Source organism: Acomys minous (genome assembly GCF_964271855.1).
Source record: "Acomys minous genome assembly, chromosome: 17".
Lineage (NCBI taxonomy): Eukaryota > Metazoa > Chordata > Mammalia > Rodentia > Muridae > Acomys > Acomys minous.
In genome coordinates, this window is record NC_140500.1 from 8,093,083 (window position 1) to 8,119,205 (window position 26,123).

At 39.4% G+C, this 26,123-nt stretch overlaps 1 protein-coding gene across 12 annotated transcripts in view; it reads left to right on the forward strand.

The window, feature by feature from the left end:
• The first annotated feature begins 560 nt into the window (after nt 1-560).
• LOC311588530 (solute carrier organic anion transporter family member 1A5-like) overlaps nt 561-26,123 on the forward strand; it is a 61,590-nt gene continuing 36,027 nt past the window's right edge. For 3 of the 12 annotated variants that reach the window (XM_084766258.1, XM_084766256.1, XM_084766259.1), the window contains exons 1-5: nt 563-663; nt 6,207-6,520; nt 7,158-7,207; nt 13,398-13,493; nt 21,094-21,206. In XM_084766258.1, coding sequence (XP_084622384.1) covers nt 21,147-21,206 — 60 coding nt within the window. In that variant the 5' untranslated portion in view covers nt 563-663; nt 6,207-6,520; nt 7,158-7,207; nt 13,398-13,493; nt 21,094-21,146. Of the gene's footprint in view, nt 664-6,206; nt 6,578-7,153; nt 7,208-13,397; nt 13,494-16,183; nt 16,304-21,093; nt 21,207-26,123 lie in introns of all 12 variants that reach the window. The other 9 variants (XM_084766265.1, XM_084766266.1, XM_084766261.1 and 6 more) reach the window with 9 other exon arrangements.

Consider the following 26,123-nt stretch of genomic DNA (forward strand, 5'->3'; position numbering starts at 1 on the left):
GACATTTGATTGTATGAGCAACTCACTAAATAGACCAGGCAAGGTTTGACATTCCTGGAATCCTTTTGTATTTGCTTCTGGAGTACTGGAATTACAGGCATGTTCCATAAGAGCTGTTTTTTGTTTGTTTGTAGTTGTTGTTTTTTAATTCTTTGTAGTTGTATATTTTTAAAGTTGTAAAATACTGAAAATTATTGGCCAATGCTAACTTCCTTCAAGTTTATTGAAAGCAGTCAAAATGCACAGAGAAATGAAGGAGCACTAAGCAGCCCCAACCATGGCACACAATGGGCTGAGAGTACAAACCCTGGCCCAACCAGGGCAAACATTGCAGATGGATTTTGCCCCTTTACCCCTTTCCTCTCCCTAGCATAAAACCACTATATTCCTAACACTGGTCCAAAAGGTCTGTTCCATTATTTGTCCACTAACTCAATTATGAACAACTACCAAGGTCCATGAGTCAAAATCTCATCATTTGGTTAATATGTCCTCATGGTTAAGGTCCTCATCCTAACACACAATCCCCCTTCCCCCCTTTAAAGAGCACTCCTACAGAAACAGTCTCTAACTCTCTTTTGCTTTTCTTGTTCTTGCTGTTGCTGCTGCTGCTGCTGATGATGATGATTCCTTTGCAGCTCCACCACTCTCTACAACTCAGAGGTAATAAATCTTCTTTGTACTAAGAATTCGGCATCTGTGTATGTGTGGTACTGGTTCCTGGAGGTTGATCTCACTTTCAGTGCTTCCGTGACTTGAGTAATAACTTGAAAAGGTCTACAGTATCCCAAAAACAGCTTTTACACTTTCCATACTGCTGATACTGGTTCACTTGGTCCAATAGTGGCTAATTGGTGAGTTTTCCCCTTAGTTCCCATCCTAACCACTCCCCAAGACATAAAATGATGAGAGTTGAGTTTCCCTGTTTTGTCTTTTGGAGGTGGAACAATGCACCACACCACAGCAGCCATGGTGGACTCCTGTGGACCACTGTTAGCACATTCTGTCTGGGTCAGATTGACTGGCAGTTTTCCTTTCTCTTTGGTGGCCACTCAGCTTTATGGTCTTGTTATACCAAACCTACCTCTGCCTTCTCTTTCCTCTTCAGCTACTCTCTCATCTTAACCCTTTCCTGTTCTAAACTTCCTGCTTCATCTTTTCCTCTGACAAAACTCCCCTTACAGCTTACACAAACATAGGACCCCAAATCTCTTATATCTTAATTATGCTCTAAACTTCCAAGGCTACCTCATGTCCTTACTTTGTTCAGTGGAGTTTCATTTTTCCACACTTTCCCTCCTTCCTTGGACTAGACAAACCCTACAAAGCTAAGCCTAAAATCATACTAGACAAATGAACCTCACACTCTTCAGATATCTCCTTAATATAATATTTTAAATGATCATCCTCCCATTAGAGAGATTTATTCATGCCTAATATAAGCCCTAGTGTCTCCAAAGAAGACAGATAGGGCACTGTAATTATTTCATCTAGATTATGGTAATGCTAACCACCAAGTAAAACTGCCTCATGCCTTGCCTGCTTCAGGGCTCAGTTCAAACTGTAAACACTTTTGTCTTGATTCCCATACTCTGCCTTGTCAAATTAAGGACAATTTCCCCAAGTTTCTCCCCTATAGAAAAAATTTCTTTCAGACATGGGTCCTAGAGCCAAGGATTCACTGCTTTGTGTAGGAGCCGAAGACCTATGACCACTGTCCAGCCATCAAGACCACAGGATTCTAGGACAACTGTGTGGATAACGAAAAAGTCTTTGACATTTTAATTCATACATATGCCTTTCAGATCATACCTCCTACTATAATATATCCTTTCAAGATGTGATATTGAATGAGCAGCCAAAACCCATACTATATCTCCTTCCCATGCTGCACATCATACACCTCTTTCTATTACACTGAAAGACCCTTTGCCTACATCTCTAAACCCTGACACTACCTACCCTTAGCCAGCCTCTGAGGCTTCAAACCCATTAGTCAACACCTTTTATCCAAACTGTTTCTATGGGTAACCTCTTCACCCTACAATGTTCCCTTATTGGTAGTCAAAAAAAAACTAGTAAAACTTTTATGTTTGCTTCAAGACTTTCTCTCTGCTAGTGTTCCCATTGTCCCTCTCTGCTCTACGGTTCCCTTCATATAATTGCCTTTCAGGCACTGATTATGCACCGGACTTTCCTTCCCCCTTTTTAGTCCTTCCCTCTTCAGTTGCCAAGAGGCTGATTCTACCTCATTACTCAATTTTCTCAGCTCCACGAGTTACCAAATCTCACCTTAAAAACGCCCAACTCTGCCCCACCAAATAATCTACTTAGATTTTCTTTCACACAACCCATAAACATCTCAATTTAAACCACCTTGCCAGTATCCATTCTTTACACCTTCCTTGAACAAAATCCGAGCTTTTAAAATTAAAAGTTCTCATTCCTGTCTCAGCCTTTTGTCTCAATATCTATAGACATTTCCAACTTTTTACTTCCAAAACACATAAACACTTTCTAGGACTGATGTTTGTTCTTGTTGCCTATTTCTCCAAGAGGAGGCAAACCAAGGGCCAAATAATGAGACTCAAAACAAGGAAAATGAAGGCAACCAGTGAAGCACAATGTTTCAACTGCAGAGAAAAACAAGTAATGGTCAGTACCAGCACTGCTGCATTTCCCCACATGGTTTGTGAAGATCTTTTTCCATTGCTCTATTGACAAAAATAGTCTCAGAGACTGAACCACCAATCAAATAGCATGGCCAGACTATAATTATACTCCCTACACATATGTAGCAGATGTGTAGCTTGGTCATCATGTGTGTCCCTTAACAATGGGAGTAGAGGCTTTCCCTGACACTGTTATCGGCTTTTGGATGACTTTCCTCTAGCTGGCCTGCCTTGTCTGGCCTCAGTGGGAGGGGATGTGGGAACATGATTAGTCCTAATGCAATTTGGGGTGCCAGGGTTGTTGGTGTCCCATGGGGTCCTTCCCTTCTCTGAGAAGTATGAGAGAGGGAAACTGGGGATAGGGATGTGAGGATAGAACTGGATGGAGAAAAGAGAGGGGGCTGGAATCAGGCTGTAAAGTGATTAAATAAATAAGTAAATAAATAAATAAATAAGTGGAAAAGAGAAAACGAAACTTGTTTCAGATTTCTATCCTCCTCTCTATGCTATTGTTTGGGTCACCAATCTTTTACCATAACTGTAAAACACAAGCCTGCTGTCCTTTCTACACTTTACAGTTTAAATGATGACTCAGGCAGGAAAACTGGACAAAGATCTTTAACACTATTAGAAATGGTGTTTCCAGCCTCCTGATAACCCATCTTTAGTGTCTTGATAGCACAGACTTAGTAATTTGGTACCCATTCACATTTGACAACCTGCCCCTATAACTGTCTGAAATTCACATTCCACTGGTGAACACACTAACTGTAAGGGTTTGAACATGGTTTGTCCCCTTCATGTCTTATATGAAAACTTAATCTCCATCATGAGATAGTAGGAGATAATTGATCTGGGAGAAGTCACTAAATTGGATTCCTCCTGTATGAATGGAGCAATTCATCACTCTAATTAATAGGAGTTATCTCATGTGACTGTGTTATAAAAACTACTTTAACTAGGTCTCTTATGCCTTCATATTTCTAACTGTGTGGGTCACTGTTCTTCCAGCACTCCAATAGCAAAAAGACCATTTCCTTGGTGAAATCCAACAGTCTTGAATGAAAAGAGTGAATTCAAATAAACATTAAAAATGTAATTAGATACTCATCAGCACTGCTTCACTGGCAGCAACAGATGTATGAGGATGCTGAACTTGATGTTTGTTACAATTCTGCCAAGTTCTTTGTGCTACCTAAGCTGCCCACTATCTTCTGTTGTTTTTCAGAGTTAAATCTGCACTTGAGTTTCATAGAGCCTTGCCCTAAAATGTTTTTTCAATATTTTATTTATGTATGTATGTGGGTGTTCTGCTTGAATGTATGTTTTTGTGTACCATGCATACGCAGTACCTGTTGAGGCCTGAAGAAGGCACTGTGTCATCTGGAACTGGAGTTACAAGCCATTATGAGCCACCACATGGGTACTGGGAACCAAACCCAAGTCTGAGAACAAATGTCTGTGTAATTGTGACAGTGACAGTGACAGACAGAGGGAGGGCTGTCAGATCTTGTTTGTATGTCCTCTGGAGAAGATCCACTTCTTTGCATTTTTAAAATGGTCTCTTCTCTATTATCTCCCTTGAAATTTTTGAACTTCACATTTTATTTCATGGGAACGGTTGCCTTCCTGAGCTTTCAAGAGTTATACCAGAAGGATGCTAGCTTTACTATGGCTAAATATTAAACTTTGATTGACTCTTGTATGACAGGCATGGGGGGTAGAGTAAGGTGGGTATTAAGGCAGTTTAAGATGTGGGTTTTGCAAAGGACAGGTGAGTATGCAGCTTGTCAAATGCTAACTATATTTGGCAAATACTAACTTTATAATGCAAAATTTCCAGAAGGTCTGCTTGGAAACTGTTTTGTTTTGCTTAAAAAGACGGCATACATTGTGAAACAACCATTCACTCACTATCAGTGTTGAAATTTCTACTTCACTGTGTTCTCACTGGCACTTTAACCAAACAAACCAACCAACAAACATGTTAGAACTTTCATTGGCCTTTTTATCTTAAACAATTGCTGCTTTTGAGCTAGGGAAAGAAACAAGTAGATAAAGTGCTTTCCAAGCAAGCATAAATGAGTGTAAAGGCAGGGCAGGTGCAAAAAGATGGCATATAATCCCTGATACAGAGTATTTCACTGGCATACTGGCTAACTAGACTAGAGATGGGCTTAACTTGAGAGAATCTGTCTCAGTATACACGGTGTGAATGACAAAACACACACACATGCAATACAGTCACATGCCTACACATGTGATTTTAGAAGTGTGATCACACTTAAACACACACACACACACACACACACACACACACACACACACACACACACACACACTTTCCTTTCCTTTACTATTTTCTACGAGGAAATTCTTCCTCATATATTTCAGTAGGATTCTAATGTATTAATGTAATTCTTCACTATCCTTAATTAATCAGCTTATCATATGTGTCATATCTGACATGAACTCCCTGTGATTTTTAAATAACTTTTTTTATTCCTACATTAGCAGTTGACTCCTAACCATGTGCCATGGTAGTGGTATAGTGGTATATGCCTGTCATCCCAGCACTACGGAGGCAGAGGCTGGTGGAACTCTGTGAGTTTGAGAGCAGCCTGGTCTACAATGAAAGTCCAGGGAAGCCAAGGCTACACAGAGAAAGTCTGTCTCAAAAAAACAAAAACAAAAGTGAAAGACAAAACAAAACAAAGACAATTGACTTCACAGGTGATATTTTGAAGTTTTATTGACTGGGCCCATACATAGATTCTTTTTCTTCTGTGTTTCCATGCTAAACCAACGTTGTTAGTTTGTAGATTAAGGTGGACACCTGCATTCACCCATCTCCTCCTTTCCAGTCAACTAAATACTCCTTGCACACTTATATTCTTGATTAGCTGCTTTGCAAACACATCTCATCCATACTCTCAGACCCGAAAGTCAATTGAACTCCTTGCTTCCTCACTCTCTTCTATTTAACATCTTTTTTTTTTAAATCTTCATGGTGACTGTTTAGTGTTTTTCATTTTCCTTGATTGGTCCACAATGCCTTGCTCACTTTCGTTTCTGTAGGTCATTTTGTTCCTTTCAGTGAAAGAACGATGCCATGAGCATGTTCTCTTACATCCCTTTACCTCAAATTTTCTTCATTGTTCCCTTACTGTTATTTGTAAAGTTGTTATTTCTTTTATATGTATGGTTATTTTGCCCGCATGTCTGTCTGTCTGTCTGTCATGTGTGTATAGTGACCTCAGAGGACAGAAGTGGGTGTTGGATCCCCTGAAACTAGAGTTATAAGTGGTTATGATATACCATGTTGGAAATTCAACACACGTATTCTGCAAGCTCAGCTGTTCCCTTAGCCACTGAGCCATCTTTCTGGCCTCAGCTTTCCTTTCTTTGATGTAGCCCACTACCCCTTCTTATATAAGAATTATGCATGGGAACATATAAAGAGCTGTGTATCTATAGCATATCTTACTAAAAGATGACAGAGTTAAACAGCAAACCACCTATGTTTGTTCCTAGAGAGGGGGGTTAATAGCTGGGAGAGGATGTAAGAGTCCCCATGTTTCTACTAAATGGAAGGACAATGTTTCACTGAAACCAATCTTGCTAAAGTTCTGGCCAAAAGCAGATAGGAAAGCAATACCCAAACCAAATGAAGCAACATCAAGCAAGAAATTAAACAGGTATTTCTCCTGTGCTGCAATCTAGTAAACACAGAAGCAAGCAGCCAGAGGACAAAGTGCACTGAGGAGATAAAGAGGAACAAACGGAATTTCAACAGGACTGTATATTAGAGAGCTTTAAGCTTTCTGGAAAGGCTTAAGTCAAGGCAAGTGTCTCATGTGTGGAAAACTACTTCTCCTGTAATCATCTCCACATTCTCTAGATATGTTTGGTACAGGAAGTGACACTGGTGCTATTCACAGCTGACTCTGTTAAAGGCATAACTCATGATTTGAACCTCTTGTTCAGCTTCTCAGTCTGGTCTTAAAATGCATCCAAACTCACAAACTGGCTAGATTGCTGGTGGAGGGTTTGTCTGTGTTCTTGTCTTGTTTTGCATAGCAAAAGCACACAAAGGGGTAGCATTATTGATGTCTGGATAAGTTTTCCCCAGAAAGGCATATTCTACATACCGTACTTCAAATATAGGAAGTAAAAGTGTGTGTGTGTGTGTGTGTGTGTGTGTGTGTGTGTGTGTGTGTGTGTGTGTATTCAGGCTAAACATGTGAAATTTAGTATTGTCTCTTGATTTCTGATTGCAAGAAGCTGGTCAAAGTAAAATAAGATTCTAGGAATCAAACAAGTCACTGTTGATTTTCTATGTTCTTCCTTTGCCTGGTATTGGTTGGAAGCTTTTCAGCTGGAAGACACTCAATAGGCTGTCTTTGATACAGCAATTTGGGGATGCGGGAAATAAGTGCTTTTCATAAGACTCTTGCTGATGTGACTCTTTCCATTACCAGAGAGAGGACCTTCTTCTAAGGCTTCTTCACATATGTTCTTCTTGCTTGGCCAAGGTAAAGCAAAGCCTATGTTTCCTTAACTCAGATGTACAGAGTAGGTGGAATGAACAGCATGCATTTTCTGATGATCACCAGCTGTGGATAGTTAGTGCATGTTCACTGTGTGCAGAGCTGTATTCTGTGACTGAGACTTCATTAAGAACCACCAAGGGATGGGATAACTATTGAGGTGTAATATGAATAAATTAGTTATATATATATATATATATATATATATATATATATATATATATATATATATATATATAAGAAAAAAAAAGAACCACCAACTAAAGTGGTTCCCCCTGCAAGGGTTTATGCTCAGTGTGTATAGAGTGTCAGTACTGTAATGAGGTTATTGCTCTAGAGATCTTTTTTGTGGTATGCTCACCCACCTACTGAACACTTATGCACTGTATTCCTAAAAAATTTGAGAGGGCAGACATTTTATCATACATCTTTAAAATAAAACAAACAGTGCAAAATGGTTTAGAGTTGTAGCTGGGTTTACCTGAGAATGGGTGTGGTATACTCCTACTCTTTATGTGAATGCTAAAGAGGAGACATATGATATTTTTGTCTACTTAATAAAAGTGCAATGAGCTGTTTTCATGATCACTGATGATTGATATGGATTTGTCCATATACTGTGTGATCCTTGCAGGATCCTAAACAATTCTGTGCTAACAAGAACACTGTGCACTTGGCTGTTACTTACTCTATATGCATTTCACATTTAGGTTCAAAGTGCTAAACAGAGGAGTGTGACAATCAGTATTGGGTTATGCAGGTTGTATATAGTTTTGTTGAATCAGTGAACTAGATGTTGCCTTGCCTCTTTCCCTCTACGGATGTGTTTGAGATGCTTCTGAAAGATACAATGTTTTCTACAGAAAAGGTTGTCACATTAGAGGAAGGTGGGGGCTAAATTATTAACATTTAATCTATTTTTAAGTGCCTTGCTTTGTATGTTTTGTTTAAAGTTAAGGCGTTTGTTTAAAAAAATTTTTTCTGACATAGCAAAAGTGTTTTGAAAGAAATCATCAAGATGGTGATAAACACTACCCAGATGGTTACTTAATACTTATGAAAAGAAATATTCAGAAGTATCTGGGGACTGCCTCTAGTTTCTCTTGGCTAAAAAATAAACTTTAGATTTTTTAGCCACTAAAGAAAGTGAAGACAGCTTTGACATCATAGAAGAGTATGCCCTGTCTTGCTGATGAGAAGTGTGTATAAATGTTACATCTTTGAGGAGAAAGTTGAGAGCCAAGGAATGCCAACACCTTACACTGCACAACACACATCACAAATGGATTTGTTAGGGCTTACAGTATTCCTTTTTGCATTTACTGTAATTAAACAATCAGGGAGTCAGCAAATGGTATGAAGAAATTATCATTAGACTACTTCCTGTTGAATGCGGGCATCAAAGTCCTTGGGACAAACTTGACCTTCATCACCGGAGTATAATTTGGGAGTCCCCAGCCTCTGACAGCTAGTGACTTTCAAACCTGAAATAGCAAATAAGTCAAGGTCTGGTTAGAAAGCGTTTGGATTTATTATTGAAGAAATCTAGACAAGAGGTTTATAATGCAGGATGTGACTAGTAGGATTAAGAAAAGGAGAAGAAGGGTAAGAAGAGTATTACCCAACTCCCTGTTGGACTTTCATTGAGCCACTGGCCAGAGGCATGGAGATTTCTTACAGTTTTGGAGATCTGTCTGGCATTGTTGGATCTTGTCTTTTACAATACCTGACTGGTTGACATAGAAGCAATATTCCTACCCGAGGAAGAGACATTTAGGTTCAAAGTGCTAAACAGAGGAGTGTGACAATCCTGTTATTAATCGCTGTTAATAAATTCAATCATCACTGATTCTGTAGCACTATTTGCAGCCTATTTCTTCCTGGAGAATAGCCACCCATGGAGATCCTAAGGGAACTTTTATGAAAACCGATGGCAATGAGAGGTGAAGTGAAAGAGTATCCTAATCCAGTGGGTAAGACTATAGTGGTCATTAACTTGACACAGATTGAATGAAAACTCTCCAAAGTGACCAGAAAGAGTGTTATTCAGTAGCTGATATGCAACTAGGATGGCCAAAATTTGTCCCATGATATTTTCAGAAATGATGTGGGTAACCACTTTAAGTTTATTGCCACTTTTTATAGCAATCTTTTTGGTCATAGAAAAAAGAGGAATAATGAAGGATAGATAGATAAGGGAGTTGTAGGGGTTGAGTTGGCCTTTGACAGCCGATCTTTCATAAACTGAGTCCAGTAACCAGAAATTCCAGAGATGAATTTTGAGCTCTGACCATCATAGCAGCCATAGAAAGTAGTGGCTGGCTGTGTACAGCAGCAAAGAAAGTAAAAAACAAAATCAATGAACACATAACAGAAAAGTCACACACTCAAAGACCAGTCAGAAACAAAGCATGCAGTGACCACTATCACTCACATATTCAACTGAACGTGAACTGATTTCCATCTCAGCTCCATTATTAACAATGAAAATTATAGGTACACCAGAAAACAGACCCATCTGCAGAAAGAAAAAAAGAAAAGGACACAACTTTCCAAACAACCAGGAGCAGGGAGGTGGGCTACATCTCACCTTTTGCCCTGGATAACAATGAAAGAGTTTTATAATAGAATAAGAGGGAAATGATGTTTGGCTATAGAGGGGTTGTGTGCACCCCATATCTGGGAATCAACCTAGGAAGCTGTTAAGGGAAAAGATTGTGCCAGATCGTGTGGTTTGGAGGAGGAAGAAGAGGAGGACAAGTAGCAAGCCTGGAGTCAAGAGGATGCATGGAGCAAAAGACAAGAGGTACAGAGGTTTCTACTTCAGCTAAGAGGTCCCTTCCCAACAAGGGGACAAGACACGTTGGTACCACTAGGAAAGAGTGGGTAAAGAGAATACCCCCCCCCAAATACATCTAAATGGTGAGGTTTGGTAAGGCTATACCCCTAATCTAGCAAAAAACAAAGTGGAAGGAGAGGTGGATGCCCAAAACTCTGTCAGGACAGAAAAAGAGGCCCCAGTTTCCCAAGGAAAGGAGATACTCATACTGTGATGGCTACCTGGGGCTTCCTGTTAGATACGGAAGTGATTGGATCAAGGAGACCTGGGATTCCTCAGTTGTTCATGGTCAGACCTAAGAGGGCTGGAGGATGATCTGGGCTTGATGTCCTCATGCCTTGAAAGATATGAGGACAGTCAGTCACCCAAAGTACCTCTTGGTGTCACCATGGGCATGGTTGGAATGGTTTATGAGAGTTTGGACAGGCCCAGGGCCTAGTGACCCTCCCAACTGCATCTGAAACAGCGACAAGGAGGTTCTTGGGCTTTGAGAATCCTTTAAGCTAAGAAGAAAGATGGCTTGGAGATATGAAAGTCTGAGCCCTGGATATAGACAGAAGGCACTGCCAATGGAGAAGAGAAACAAAGCAGCCAGTGAAGAATACGTGCAGAGGGGTGTGCAAGCTGCAGTAGGCCTACTCCTTTGCTTTCTCTGTCTTGTGCTAGTGTCACCTTCATGCTCCTACTTTGCAAACTTACAGATCCATCACAGGTAACTTAAAAGACAGTTTGTCTACACTGTGTGAGGGTCAGGGAGATGGGGCTTGGAGAGGAGAAAACAGAAATAGGGAATCGGGAGTCTCTTCCCATTTTCATGATTGCTCCCAGTATTTGTGAAAGTCTGGGATGATGTTAGGATCCAGGGTGCATTTAGGTAGCTCCTTAGGTTGACTATCTAAGGGGAATTGAGGCCATATCTTATGTATGGCTCTTCAGGTCAGTTGTGAGATGGAGAGACTGGGGATTTCCTAGAAGGCATCCCAAAGGGGAGTGAGAGATTATGGAAGAAAGTGTTCTCATGGATGAGAAAGGCAGGGGAAAATGTCACTGCAACCTGTAGGCATGAATGTCCCTAGGACTCAGGGAGCAATGGAGGAAGACACAGCTGTTCAGTGTGTCATCACTCCACCCCATGGGGGTCAGGGCTTTAGCCTTGCTAAGTCCAAGGAGAGACTTGGTGTCTGGTACTAGAGCTTCTGCATATGTCAGAAGGTGAAGAGGCCAGATGGCAAGGACAAAAACCAAGCTCTAGGAGGAGGCATCTCAACCATGGGAAGGTGTTGGAGAATAGTATCATAAAAGTGAAGAGGTCATAGAGGAGATATAGGATTGTAGGCAGCTTCAAAGGGAAGGTAGGAGAAGAAGGCAGTAAGTCAGCCAACAGTCTGGTTGGACTTAAGGAAACTGCAACATTGGAGCTCCAAGGGTAGGGAGATGGGGTCGGGTGAAGAGGGCCAGACAAAGCACAAAGTCGGTGGCTATAGGTGATTTCATCACCAAGAGTACCATAATAGGGCCAGATGTCCAACGGCCACATCCTTGTACTCAGGGAAACATTTACACTGACCAAAGAAGAAACTGGCTGATGAGATGCTGAGCATTTGGTGAGCTGGGAGGTGACTTTGCAGTTGGTGAGGTGGAGATCAGCTTAGAACCCAAGGGATAAGCAGGCACAAGGAGAGCCTAGCAGAGTCACGGACCAATGAGGAGAAAGGCAGGTGCCAGGAGAGCCTATCAGAGTCACAGACCAATGTCAGCTTTGCAGTTCTGAGGGGAAAGGTGTCCTGGCAGGTGAGAGCCAAGGAATACCACAAAGTCACATCACACACCAAGTCTCACCCAAGAGATTTGTTAGGAAGTAAAAAATCCAGGAGCGTGGCTCAGAAGAGAAGCAGCAGAGAAGTGAGGAGAAAGAAGGGATTATATAGGATTTCTTTGTGGTAGGAACATTCCAGGGTGGGGATGTGTGGAATTTCAAGTCCAGAGCCTGGGCTTTTTACTCTGTAAGGCAGGGTTTGAGTCCAGCTGTTAGGTTAGTTAGAATGTTTTGTGACTGGAGGTCCCCATGGGAGGGTCTTGGCCATTTTCATGTCTCAAGGGGCTTGCAGGGTGACCATGGCCAGCTCAGGCATGGGGGAGGAGAAACAAAAGGAAAGAAAGACCAACAAGAGATTGCACTAAATGGAAGCATGTGAGGAGAGTTGAGGATTTGATGTTTCATCTATATTTGGTGTAGATTTAGATCATGAGCATTCTCTCCTGGAAATCATGTCATTCTACCATTCTTTCCAATGGTCCTCTCAGGAACTTAATTGGACTTGAAGTTTTATGTGAGAGCCTCAAGTCTGGGGTTCATATTGGTTTGTCTGTTCAGAACTGCCAAGAGAGTCCCTATAATTTTCACTAATATCCTGTGTATCTTCAGCCTTATTTACACAATAAGTAAGCTGTACCAGAGCCTACATGGCCCAATGCTATGCCAGTGTAGTTTGATCTATTTACCTGTCTGTCTGTCTGTCTGTTTGTCTGTTTGTCTAATATCAGCTATCTGCTATCTATTTTAAAGAAATTTTAGCTTTCCCAGGAAAAGCATAGGTTCCTAGGGATCTGAGTCCAAGTGACTTTATCTGGTAATAGAGTGTCTTAAATGACTTCACTTTTCTATAGAACAGCAAGCTTGATTTTTTCTTTCTTTTTTTTTTTTTGTTGAACATTGGTGCTACATGCAGTAACTGGCACATAGTAGGAAATTGATAGGTATTTGTTGTAATTTCAAGGCAGTAAAGAGAAGTAGGATCATACATAATCACTAAGTGGCAACTGGAATTGGAATTGTGGTAAATATTTAAATGTTTTAGAAACTTATAGTCATTCTAAATTACTTGTTAAATGGATGCTGTTCAGAGGACTTTCATAAATTAGTGCTGTGGATACCCTGAGAAGTCATACAGGCATGTTGAAGTAGATTTCCTAGGATAAATATGAAAAATATCCTACTTTCAAGACACAGTTTAATGAGGCTGGTACAGTTCAATAGAACTCTTCATTTTTCCCCATTGCATATAAATACTTACACTAAAATATTACCTATACAGAGATGGACATGTTTGCCCATGCATAATATGTAGGTCATAAATAACTATTGATAGGCCTTTATTTATGTGTATAGTCTTTCCATAAATGCTACATTTTCAAACCTGGAATTATATTCTTCTATAAATCATAGACTTGTTATTGTTACTTATGTTAGTTTAATGATTAAAATTATTCTGAGTCTTCTTAGGTTTCTGTGAATCAGCAGTGCCCCAGAAAATGTTTCTCTTCCTGAAATTCCAGGGAAGTTTTGAAATTCAAAGAGCTCAAGAAGGAAGCCTGGTCAGACAGCCTGTGCTTCAGTGAGGCAAAGGTTACTACAAACACAGCAGTCTTCAAGTGAGTTAAAAAAGAGAACACCTTGGTCTCTTTTGCTTTGGTTAAGGAATTTTAAAGCTTTATTTTAACCACATGGGCATTAGCTTGAGGACAGAGACTAACAGGCTCCAAGGCTATTTTTTTTATTTAAGTAATTTATTCAGATTGCATCTCAGTTGTTATCCCCTCACTTGTATCTTTCCATTTCCCCCTCCCTCCCTCTTTCACCCAATTTCTCTCCCCTAGGTCTGTGACAGAAGAATACCTCCTCCCCCACAATATGATCACAGCCTACCAGGTCTCATCCTGGTAGCCTGCTTACCCTTCCTTTGAGTGCCAGCAGACCTCCCACCAAGGGGAAATGGTCAAATAGGGGGCACCAGTGTTCATGTCAGAGACAGGCCCTGCTCTCCACACAACTATGGAGAATGTGCTAGATCTGAATAGGGGTTCTAGGTTTACTGCAAGCATTGTCCTTGGTTGGTAGAGTAGTTTAAGCAGACTCCCCTGAGTCCAGATCTGCCAGCCTTGATGGTCTTCTTGTAGGATTCTAGGACCCTCTGGATCCTTCTATTTCCCCATTCTACAAAACTTCTCTCACATGGAGTCCCAATAGAAAGTCCCAGCATCTATTCCAATCTCCTGGTAAGTGAAGATTTTCAGGGGAAGTCCCTGTTGGGCTAGTGTCCAATTATAAGTGAGTATATACCATGTGTATCTTTATGGGTCTGGGTTAATTCACTCAGGATGATCATTTCTAGTTCCATCCATTTGCCTTCAAATTTCATGATTTCCTTGTTTTTAATAGCTGAGCAGCACTCCATTGTGTAAATGTATCACAGTTTCTTTATCAATTCTTTGATTGAGGGACATCTAGATTGTTTCCATATTCTAGCTATTACAAAATGAGGCTGCTATGAACATGGTTAAGCATATGTCCTTGTTGTGTGGTAGAGCATCTTTTGGGTATATTCCAAGGAGTGGAATAGCCCTATTCGCAGCTTTCTGAGAAAGTGGCAGATTGATTTCCAAAGTGGCTATACTAGTTTGCACTCCCACCAGCAATGAAGGAATCTTCCCGTTTCTCCATATCCTCACCAGCATGTGCCGTCACTTGAGTTTTTATCTTAGCAGTTCTGATGGGTGTAAGATGGAATATCAGAGTCATTTTGATTTGCATTTTTCTGATAACTAAGGACATTGAACATTTCTTTAAGTGTTTCTCAGCCATTCAATATTCCTCTGTTGAAAATTCTCTGTTTAGTTCCAAGCCCCATTTCTTAATTGGGTTATTTGGTTTGGTGGTGCTTAATTTCTTGAGCTCTTTATATATTTTAGATATTAGTCCTTTGTCAGATGTAGGATTGGTGAAGATCTTTTCCCAGACTGTAGGCTGTCACTTTGTTCTATTGACAGGGTCTTCTGCCTTACAGATGCTTCCCAGCCTTATGGGGTCCCATTTATTAAATGTTGACCTTAGACCCTGGGCTGTTGGTGTTCTGTTCAGGAAGTTGTCTTTTATGCCAATGAGTTTCAGGGTCTTCCCTACTCTTTCTTCTAACAGATTTAGTGTCTCTGGTTTTATGTTGAGGTTTTTAATCCACTTGGACTTGAATTTTGTGCATGGTGATAAATATGGACCTACTTCCATTTTTCTACATTTAGAGATCCAGACCCAGTTAGACCTGCATCATTTGTTGAAGATGCTATCCTTCTTCCATTGAATAGATTTGGCTTCTTTGTCAAAAATCCATAGGTGTGTGGATTTACTTCTGGGTCTTTGATTAGATTCCATTGATCAATCAGTCTATTGCTGTGCCAATATCATGCTGTTTTAATTGCTGTTGTTCTATAGCACAGCTTCAGATCAGGTATGGAGATCACTCCAGAGGATTTTTTATTATACAGGATTGTTTTAGCTATTCTGGTCTTTTTGTTTTTCCATATGAAGTTGAGAATTGATCTTTCAATGTCTTTAAATATTGTGTAGGTACTTTCATAGGGATTGCATTGAATCTGTAAATTGATTTTGGTAAGATGGCCATTTTTACTATGTTAATTCTTTTGATGCATGAACAACATCCATCTTCTTATGTCATATTCAATATCCTTCTTCAGAAATTTGAAGTTTTTTCAAACAAGTCCTTCACTTGCTTTGTTGGAGTTACTCCTAGATACTTTATACTACTTGTGGCTATTGTGAAGGGTTTAGTTTTCCTAATTTCTTTCTCACCATGATTGCTGTTGGTATACAGGAAGGCTAATGACTTTTTTGACTTTAGTTTTCATCCAGCCAGTTTGCTAAAGGTGATTATCAGCTGTAGGAGTTCTCTGGTGGAATTTTGGAGGTCACTTAATGTACACTATCATATCATCTGCAAATAGGGATAATTTGACTTCCTCCTTTCCCATTTGGATCCCCTTGATTTCCTTTTGTTTTCTTATTGCTCTGGCTAGAACTTCAAGAACTATATTGAAAAGATATGGAGAAAGTGTGCAGCCTTGTCTGGTCCCTGATTTTAGAGGAATTTCCTTGAGTTTCTCTCCATTTAATTTGATATTGGCTGTTGTCTTGCTGTATTAGCCTTTATTGCATTATTATGTTCCTTGTATCCCCAATCTCTCCCAAACTTTAAACATGAATGGGTGTTAGACTTAGTCAAATGCTTTTTGGGGGTCTAAGGAGATTATCATATGGTTTTTTCTTTCAGTTTGTTTATATAGTGCATTACATTGATAGAATTCTGTATATTGAACCATTCCTGCACACCTGGAATGAAGCCTATTTGGTCATGGTGAACAATATCTTTGATGTGTTCTGAGTTCAGTTTGTGAGTATTTTATTGTGTATTTATGCATCAATATTCATAAGAAGAATTGGTCAGAAAATCTTTTATTTGTTGGGTCTTTGTGGAGGTTTATGTTTCAAAGTGACTCTGGCCCCATAGAATGAGTTTAGTAATATTCTATCAATTTCTATTTTGTGAAGTAACTTGAAGAGTATTGGTATTAGCTCTTCTTTGAATGTCTGGTGGAGTTCTAAGCTGAAATGATCTGACCCTGGGCTTTTTGGTTGAGAGACTTTTAATGACTGCTTCTATTTCTGTAGGGAAAAACAGGACAGCTTAATTTATTTGTCTGACCTTGATTCAACTTTGGCAAGTGAAATCCATCAAGAGAATTGTACATTTCCCTTAGTTTTTCAAATTTTGTGGCAAATAGGACCTAATGATTCTTTGTATTCCTTCAGTATCTGTTGTTATGTATCCCTTTTCATATCTGATTTTGTTGATTTGGATAGTGTCTCTATTTTTTAGTTGGTTTGGCTAATCGTTTGTCTATCTTTCTGATTTTCTCAATGAACCAGATCCTGATTTTGTTGAGTCTTTGAATTGTTCTCTTTGTTTCTAATTTACTGTTTTCAGCCTTAAGTTTGATTATTTCCAGCCATCTACTGTTTCTTTTTTCCCTAGGGCTTCCAGATATGTTGTTAAGTTGCCTATATGAAATGTTTCTAATTTCTTTATGAAGGTACTTAGTGCTATGAATTTTCCTCTTAGTAGTGCTTTCAATATATCCCACAAATTTGGGTATATCTTCATTTTGATTGAATTTTAGGAAGTTCTTAATTTCTTTATTTATTTCTTCCCTGATTCAGTTGTCATTAAGTAGAGAGTTGTTTGGTTTCCATGTTTGTGTAGGTTTTATGTTATTTCTATTGTTGTTGAAGTCCAGCATTAGTCCATGGTGATCTGATAGGATACAAGGTATTATTTCAATCTTCTTATATCTGTTGATGCTTGCTTTGTAACCTACTATATGATCAATTTTGGAGAAAGTTCCATGAGGTGTTGAGAATAAGGTATAATCTTTTGTGTTTGGGTGAAAAGTTCTGTGGATATCTGTTAGATCCATTTGACTCATGATCTCAGTTAGTGTCATCATTTCTTGGTTTAGTTTCTGTTTTGTTGGTCTATTCTTTGGTCAAAGTGGAGTGTTGAAGTCTTCCACTATTAATGTGTGGGGATCGATGTATGGTTTAAGCTTTGTTAATATTTCTTTTTACAAATGTGGGTACCCTTGTATTGGGAGCATAGATATTCAGAATTGTGATATCATCTTGGTTGACTTTACCTTTGATGAGTATGAAGTGTCTTTCTTCATTTCTTTTGATTAATTTTGGTTGAAAGTCTATTTTATTAGATATTAAAATGTCGATACCAGCTTGCTTCTTGTGTCCGTTTGCTCAGAATACTTTTTCTCAACCTTTTATTCTGAGGTAACATCTATCATTATGGCTGAGATGTGTTTCTTGAATGCAGAAGAATATTGAGTGTTGTTTATGCATCCATTTAGTTTGTCTATGTCTTTTAGTTGGAGAATTGAACCATTTATGTTGAGAGATATTAATGACCAGTGACTGTTAAGTCCCTTGATTTTGATGATGGTTGCAATACAGTGTTTGTGTGGTTATGTTTTGCAACAGTGAAGATATCTATTTCCTGTGTTATTTTGGTTGTAGTTTGTCACTTCGGGTTGGAATTTTCCTTCTAGTAACTTATATAGAGCCTGACTTTTGGATAGGTACTGTTTGAATTTGTTTTTGTCATAGAATATCTTATTTTCTTCATCAATGGTTATTGAAAGTTTCACTGGGTATAGTAGTCTGGACTGGCATCTGTGGTCTCTTAGAGTTTTCATGACCTCTGCTCAGGCCCTTCTGGCTTTTATGGTCTCTGCTGAGAAGATGGGTGCAATTCTTGTAGGTTTGCCATGATATGTTACTTGGCCTTTTCCCTTGCTGCTTTTAATGCTTTTCTTTGTTCTGTACATTTTGTGTTTTGATTATTATGTGGTGGGAGGGTTCTCTTTTCTTGTCTGTTCTATTTGGTGTTCTGTAGGCCTCTTCTATGTTTATATGCATCTCCTTCTTTAAATTGGGGATATTTTCTTCTATGATTATGTTTAAAATATTTTCCTGGCTTTGGAGTCAGGCATCTTCTCTTTTCTCAATGACTATTATCCTCAGATTTTGTCTTTTTAAGGTGTTCTTGTTTTCTTGTATGTTTTGTGTCAGTAATTTTTCAGATTTAATATTTTCTTTTATGGTTGCATCAAGTTTTTCAATTGTATCTTCTACTCCAAGATTCTTTCATCCATTTCTTAAATTCTGTTAGAGAAGCTTACCTCTGAATTTCCTGCTTTCTTTTCTAAGTTCTCTCATTCCTGGCCTTCCTCTGTCTGTGCTTTTATCATTGTTTCCATTTTCATCTTTGGATCATGAACTGTTTTATTGGTTTACTTCATCTGATTGTTTGTGTTTTCCTAAATTTCTTCCTGTGATTTCTTCATTTCCTTTCTATAGGCCTCTTTCGTGTCCTCAATCTGTTTGGCTGCATTTTCCTGCATTTATTTACAGATGTTATTACTTTCCTCCATCATCATCCTCAATACCAAGGACTTGAGATAATTTTATTGTGCTTCAGTTGGTTTTGAGTTCCCAGGATTTAATTCTTTGGGATAGCTGGGTTCTGGAGATGCTATATCATTTTGGTTTTTGTTGTTTGCATTTTTACACTGGTCTTTAGTCATCTTGGTGTCTCTGATGTTGGGAGGTAGTTTTTGGTGTCCTTCACTGGTTGTTGAGAGCAGTTCGTTAGTGACTGTCCATAGGCCAAGAATCTTCACCTCTTCTCTGGATCAGGCAGGTTACCAGGTTTTAGCTCCAGGGGGCTTTGCTCCACACCTTGGGCTCCCCACTGGGTCATCAGAGGCCAGTGCTCCTCCTCTGCAGCCCAAGGATCAGTATGAGATAGTGTAGGTGTAGCCAGTTATCCTGTCTTTGGCTGGGCTTTGAAAACCCTGCCCTCCGGTACTGGGGCTTTGGGGGCCTGGGCTCAGTCTTCCCTAGAGTGGCACATCCCCCAATGGATTGTGGAGGAGTCTGGCTAGGCTTCTGCTTGATCCATTCAGACCAGTTCAGTCCTGCCTGAGAGCACTGGAACCCCTGCTGAGTTGGAGCAACTGGCTAGGTTTCTGACCAATCCATTCAAGCCTTGCCACCTTAGATCAGTCAATTGGAGAGGGAGGCTATAGAACTGTTTCTGGAGAATGTGTCCACAGCCATCTGGGCCCCCCACATGGCTGCTGGGCTTCAGATACTGCTCCAGCATTGTCACCAGCCCCTGGAGCTTTCTGTGGATTTATGGGGTGGTCTGAGATCAGAGCCACCCATTTACCTGGGTTCTCCCAAGGCTATAATATCCAGACTCTTGTGCTTCATAACCCACAGTTCAGTCTCAGATACTGAGGCCATGATATAAAGCACAGCTGAAGCCTGCAGGTGTGTATGGGTCCAGATTCTAGGAACTGGGCACCCATCTTCCGTGGGCCAGTTGGGTGGCCTAAGGCCAAACCCACCTGTGTTCTGCACTGTGTAGACCCCTCTCACCTAGGGTTCCCCAAGTCTTTCAGTCTGTAGCTCCCAGCAGAGTCCCTAGTATTTTTTCTGCAAATCAGATACCATGCATGTTCAGCGCCACCAGCTTGGATCTCTCCTCCAAGGCTATCTTTAATATCACCAAAGAATACGTGTAGTTATTTGAACTGGTTTTTTCAATAGATATCAAACAAACCCAATCCTATCCTATGAAGTTATTTATAAGGTCAGTCAGAGTAAAAATCTTTCTAGGTATTGTTATAGTATTCCAGATACAGGTAAAATTGTTCCTATTCATGTGTGTGTGTATGTGTGTGTGTGTGTGTGTGTGTGTGTGTGTGTGTGTGTGCAGAATATATGTATTTATGGGTTTGTATGTATGTGTATACCTAAGTATGTACACATGTGCATTTTATGGAGGCTAGAAGTCAATGCTGAATGTCTTCCTGTAGAATGTCCCACCTTATGTCTTATGATGGGGTCCCTTCAGTCAACTTAGTGGTTCATTAAATTAGAGTGCTAGGTTGTCACATTGCATTGATCTTGCTGTCTGAGGTCTCCCTGTATTGGAGTTACAGGCAGGTACATAGAAGCCCAACTTTTTCCATAGTTACTAAGAATTCAAACTCAGGACCTCAAGCTTAGTAATCAAACTCTTTACCCACTGGGACACCTCTCCAGTGGTGCTGCACAGTTTTACACTAAGTCAACACCAGTTAGAGTAATTTGGGAAGAGGGGACTTCATTTGAGAAAATGGCCCAAGGATATTCTTACAGTCTAGTCTACGGTGCATATTCTTGATTGATTGTTGATCTGGGAAGGCTCAGCTCACTGGAAGTGTGGCTATGCCTGGAAGGTAGTCCTAGGCTGTATAAGAGAGCAGGTTAAGGAAGCCTTCAGGAGCAAAGCAGTAAGCAGCATTCCTCCATGGCTTCTGCATTGTCTCCTGAATCTAGGTGCCTGCCTTGAGTTCCCGACCTGATTTCTCTCAGTGATGAACTGTGATGTAGCATTCTGAGATAAAATAAACCTTTTCCATTTAATATGCTTGTGGTCCTGGTATTTTATCACAGCAATAGAAACTCTGCCTAAGATACCCTATCCCTAAGACAGATTCTTTGGATAGCTTCTTACAGTTCAGAAAACAGTTTATTTAACATTTTTTTTGTTTTCTTACAAAGATAGCAGCAAGATATTTAAAGCATAGACATCTGGAAACAATCAGAAGAACAACATGGAAGAACCTGAGAAAAGGGTTGCAACCCATGGGGTCAGATGCTTTTCCAGTATCAAGGTAGGGATTGTTTTTATGTATGCAAGTGTATACAGAGGAAAGTCTTTCAAACAAAGCACTGAAAGTGTTTGTAATATTGCTCATCTTACAGGAAGTTTTCCATTACAAATGCCATTTTACCCAATGTGTTGTTAATATCTTGCCTTAAAAAGTTGAATTTATAATTATGGAGGTCTATCGAGGATTATTCATTCCAGAATCTTAGAATGATTCAGAACAATGGTTCTTAATCTGTCAGCCAAGACCCTTTTATAGGTCTAATGACTCTTTCACAGAAAATGCATGTCATATATTTTACATATCAGGTATGTAAATTATGATTCATGACAGTAGCAAAATTAACGTTACAAAGTAGCAACAAAATAATTTTATGGCTGGGTCAACACCACATGAGGAACTGTATTAAGGGATTGCAATCACAGCACAAGGAAGGTTGAGAACTACTCTAGAGGTTTTTTAAAGAGGAATGGGTTTTAAATGTTTTTGGTGTGTATTATGTTATAGTAGAGTTTCATCTGAGGACATAGGCAATCTAGTGCTCAGCCTTCAGGTTCCTGACAGAACTAGAAATTAGTTCCACGAACAGGAGTGCTTCATTTATTAATATGCAGTGGTGACTTTATGACTTGTTTGGAAAGATATTTTTTCAAGCATTGAAAATGTAATATTCATTGTTTGTAAGAAACAAATCCATTCTGTTAGCTATTTGGTTGATTTTTAGTATGTTAGAGACAACAATTGTTCTCATAGCTCCAAAGGCATCACAAAATATGAATATATTTACATCACAAAATATAAATGCAAGAAATTGGAGCACTGGCCTAGTTTCTGCACAGTCCAGTCCCTCAAATATTCATCTCTAAGATGCTGCCTCCTAAGTCATCCTATTAAATGTTCATTTTAGTGTTTATTCACATTTACTGGAAAGTATATATTAATGTAAAAAAGACTTCAGACTCAGCCTCCAGAACTTGTGCAAAACCTTCCAAGTTTTCCTTCAGTTCTGAGGAGCCCAGGTTCCCTGGATCCTAACCTCCAGATACTTACTAGATGTGCCATTTTGCACACTTTGTACAACCTTTTATACTTCAGGTTTTATTTGAAAAGGGTAATAGTAGTATTACATTTTAAGATTAAAAAAAAATCAGTCTGAGCCCTCTCTCTCTATGTATATCTGTCTTTCTGTGTCTGTGTCTGTGTCTGTCTCTGTGTCTGTCTCTGTATGTGTGTGTGTGCTCACCTTTAGGCTACCTAATACTACTGATATGAGAGATTTAGCCCAGGCACTCATCTGCACCAGGCAACTTCTCTTTCTCTGATCTGTAACTCCTCCTAGACCTTTAGTATGCTTTAATTTCTTTAAATATGTTTTATTTTATTTATATGTGTGTTTTGCCCTTGTGCGTGCTGGTGCACCATCTGTGTGTCTTGTAATTTTGGAGGAAAAATGAAGGTGTTGGATCACCTAAAACTAGAGTTAACAGGTGGTTTTGAGCCACCATGCAGGTGCAGGGAACTTAACACAGGTCCTCAAGAAGAGCAGCCAGGGCTATTAACCATTGCACCACATCTCCAGTTTCAAGTCTTTGGATAAGAATGACTACTATTGTGATTACTAGAGAACATTTGTAGAGAAAAGATGTTTATCTTTCTTAACTGTTTTAGTTAGAGTTTTTATTGCTATGAAGAAACAGCATGATCACTGAAACTCTTATAAAAAAGGTACTTAATTGGGCCTGGATCACAGGTTCAGAGTTTTGGTTCACCATGGCTGTAATAATTGTGGCATGTAGGCAGACTTGGTGACAGAAGAGGAGTTGAGAATTTTATATCAAGATTGACAGACAGTAAGAAGTGTATGTCACTGGGCTTAGCTGGAGTTTCTGAAACCTCAAAGACCATCTACAATGACACAGTTCACCCAATAAGGCCATACCTACTCCAGCAAGACCACACCTAATCGTGCCAGTTCCTGGTGGCGAAGCACTTAAACCTGTGATCCTATGAGGGCCATTCTTATTCAACCCACCACAGTTACTTTGGAGTTTATTAATTATATATATATATCAGTGTGGATGTTTGGGAAAATGTTCAAACCACTAATTCATATGACAACATTTAGCGGTAACTGTTTGAAAATAATTACATTCCTCTCCTCTGAATTTAGAACTATATAGGAAGTTGAGATGATCAAAAGGTCTACATTGCCAGACTAAAGATTCTGCTTCTTGAGTTTAGACATATAATCATTAAGACAAAGTTTCCAGGACAGGGGAAATCATGGACTCCATTGCCTTCGATCATACATGCACTGGCATCAATGATTGGTTCTAACCCAGTGGCCACACAGATGGCCATGGTTAAACTACAAGATCAACAAAGCCAAACCAAATCTCATGAGTCCTGAAAAAGGACTGCTGGGAACAAGGATTTTGGTGAGCAAGAGAGAGGAAGAAAGTGATAATCCAAATACACATGCCTGTATAAAATCATCAAACAGTAAATGTACTCAATAAGGATTATTAAAGAAAATGTATCAAGGGAACTAGGGAGATACTTCAATCAGTAAAGTATTTGTTTTTAAAACAGGGGAGCCCGAGTTCGGTCCCTAAAGCATATATAAAAGCTAGGCATGTCAACATAAAACTGTAATCCCAGCATGGGGAGAGAGATTCAAGCAGATACTTGGGGCTCACTAATGAGCCAGCCTTGTCTCCTGGGTGAATCCATGTTTTTCTTTAATGTATAAGTCTCGAATAATTGCACCTTAGGTTGTCTTTTTATCTCTCCACAAACATATTTATACATGAACTCATCCCACGTGAGTCTGCACACATATAAACAGAAAGAATGGATGAAATTTTTAAAAAGAAAAGAAAAAAAAAAAGAAAATTCCCTAAGGAAGCATAAAAGACTGCTCAAAAGTTCTCTGGAGATTCTGGAATGTTGAAGGAAAAAAATCAATATAGTTAGCTTTATAAATACAGTTGTTATAGCAGTAGACCTGAATCAGCTTGGTCACCGTTTTTTTTTTTTTTTTTTTTTTTTTTTTTTTACTTTCTCCACAGAACCAAATACTTTGTAGAAAGATCAGTTGCTCAATGCCTATTTATCTTTCTTCTTCAAAACACAGATGGAATAAATGATCTTTCCAAATCTGACTTTTTTTAATGTGGTAAACTTTGATATTAAATACAGGACCTGAATTATAAAACTAGTTTTCAAATCACGAAATGCCAATCACATCCTCTGAAAGAATTGCTGTGGAAGGAAAGAACAAAATGTTTATACTTCTGATCTACACTAAATTGGTTTTCACATTTCCCATCCAATTCTTTCTTTCTTTGTCAGTGCTGTTTTTTTTTTTTTTATCTATTTTATCAGGATTTCGTATGTCTCAAACTCCCTTCCAATCATTATCCACCCTAACCTTCTAATCCCCCAACAGTAGGTAGGAGAGAAAGAAGGTTAATGTGGAAAGGTGCTATAGGTCACTTTTGCTACTTCCTGCTGGTTAGGGTCATCTGGTTTCTTGGGACAAGTCCAATCTTCATTTCGAAATATCTCCATTTCTTCTTGTCAAATTGCAACAACAGCAATCAGGAGCAGCAGAGGGCAGCAGAAGCAGTGTTATTCTTCCTTGGAGACTTTCTGTGACAGCCCCCAACCTCTGGGATCTAGAGTTTATTACCTTTCACAGTCCTCGAAATTAAATTATCTGCAGCTGTCAAAAAGCCCCTCTCAGAGCCCACACGAGGCGAATAATTTGTTGCTGTGGATAATATAAATTAGTCTCATATCCCACATCTGAGATTAAAGCAAAAACATGTTTACATAAGGTAACTGAGTCGTTAAATATATCAAACCTTTCACTATATTTCCCCCCTTTTACTTTTAAAAATGACTTTTTCTCTTACATGAATGAGACTGGTTTGTTCTTGCTTTCTTAAAAGGAGATTATCAACAAACCAAACACTTTTGGATCAACAGTTTCTTCTGTAATTCAGTAATTCTCAACTGCCCTTATCTGGACTGGCTCATAATTTTTGCTACAGAGCCTTGAGCTAGGTCTCCAGGGCTATTTCCTGACAGCAAGAAGTCACTTCATATATCCCTTTTGGTCGTACATTCACTAGCCAAATGATGCCTTTAGCCGCAGTATCTACAAACCCTGGGAAGCTTGGATATCCCATTATAGCCAGAAACCGTTTGTTCTCATCTAAGAGTGAAAGTGGCGCATATTCCCTAGAGGTGATGCCGCTGCCACTTTGAGCTCCGAGGTTTTATCCTCACAACTTCTTTGTAAATGGCCAAATTCACTGCAATTGAAGTACCAAGTACTTTGATATCTGAGACCTCTAGCTATGGTTTGTCCCATGATAGTGGCATGATACTTCTGAGAGTCAATATCAGTTGTGTCTCTTCTTCATTCATTTGTTGGGGCTGCTTGGCCCTTTAATGGTCTAATCTTGTACATTCAACATTTGCACTCTAAAATGCTATGGTCTCTATCAACACCTGTCTGGCATTAAGGTTTGATATGGCTTTGTTTACAGCTCAAACCAATCTGTGAAGATTTCTCTAGAGCCTTGTAGTATCTTAGTAAATGAAGTAGATCTTTTTGGTTGGTTGGTTGTTTTTGAGACAGGGTTTCTCTGTGTAGCCTTGGCTGTCCTGGAACTCATTCTGTAGACGAGGATGGCCTCAAACTCACAGAGATCCACCTGACTCTGAATCATGGGTGCTAGGATTGAAGGGGTATGCCACCACCTCCCAGTTAAGAAGTAGATCTTTCCCCAGGCTCCTCAGCCATAGCCCAAGCTCTTAATGCTGCCAAGCAGCATTTTAAAACAACATTAACAGACAGAATTTGCTCTTGTAGGTCTTGTAACTCTTTACCAAGTAATTGATCTTTAT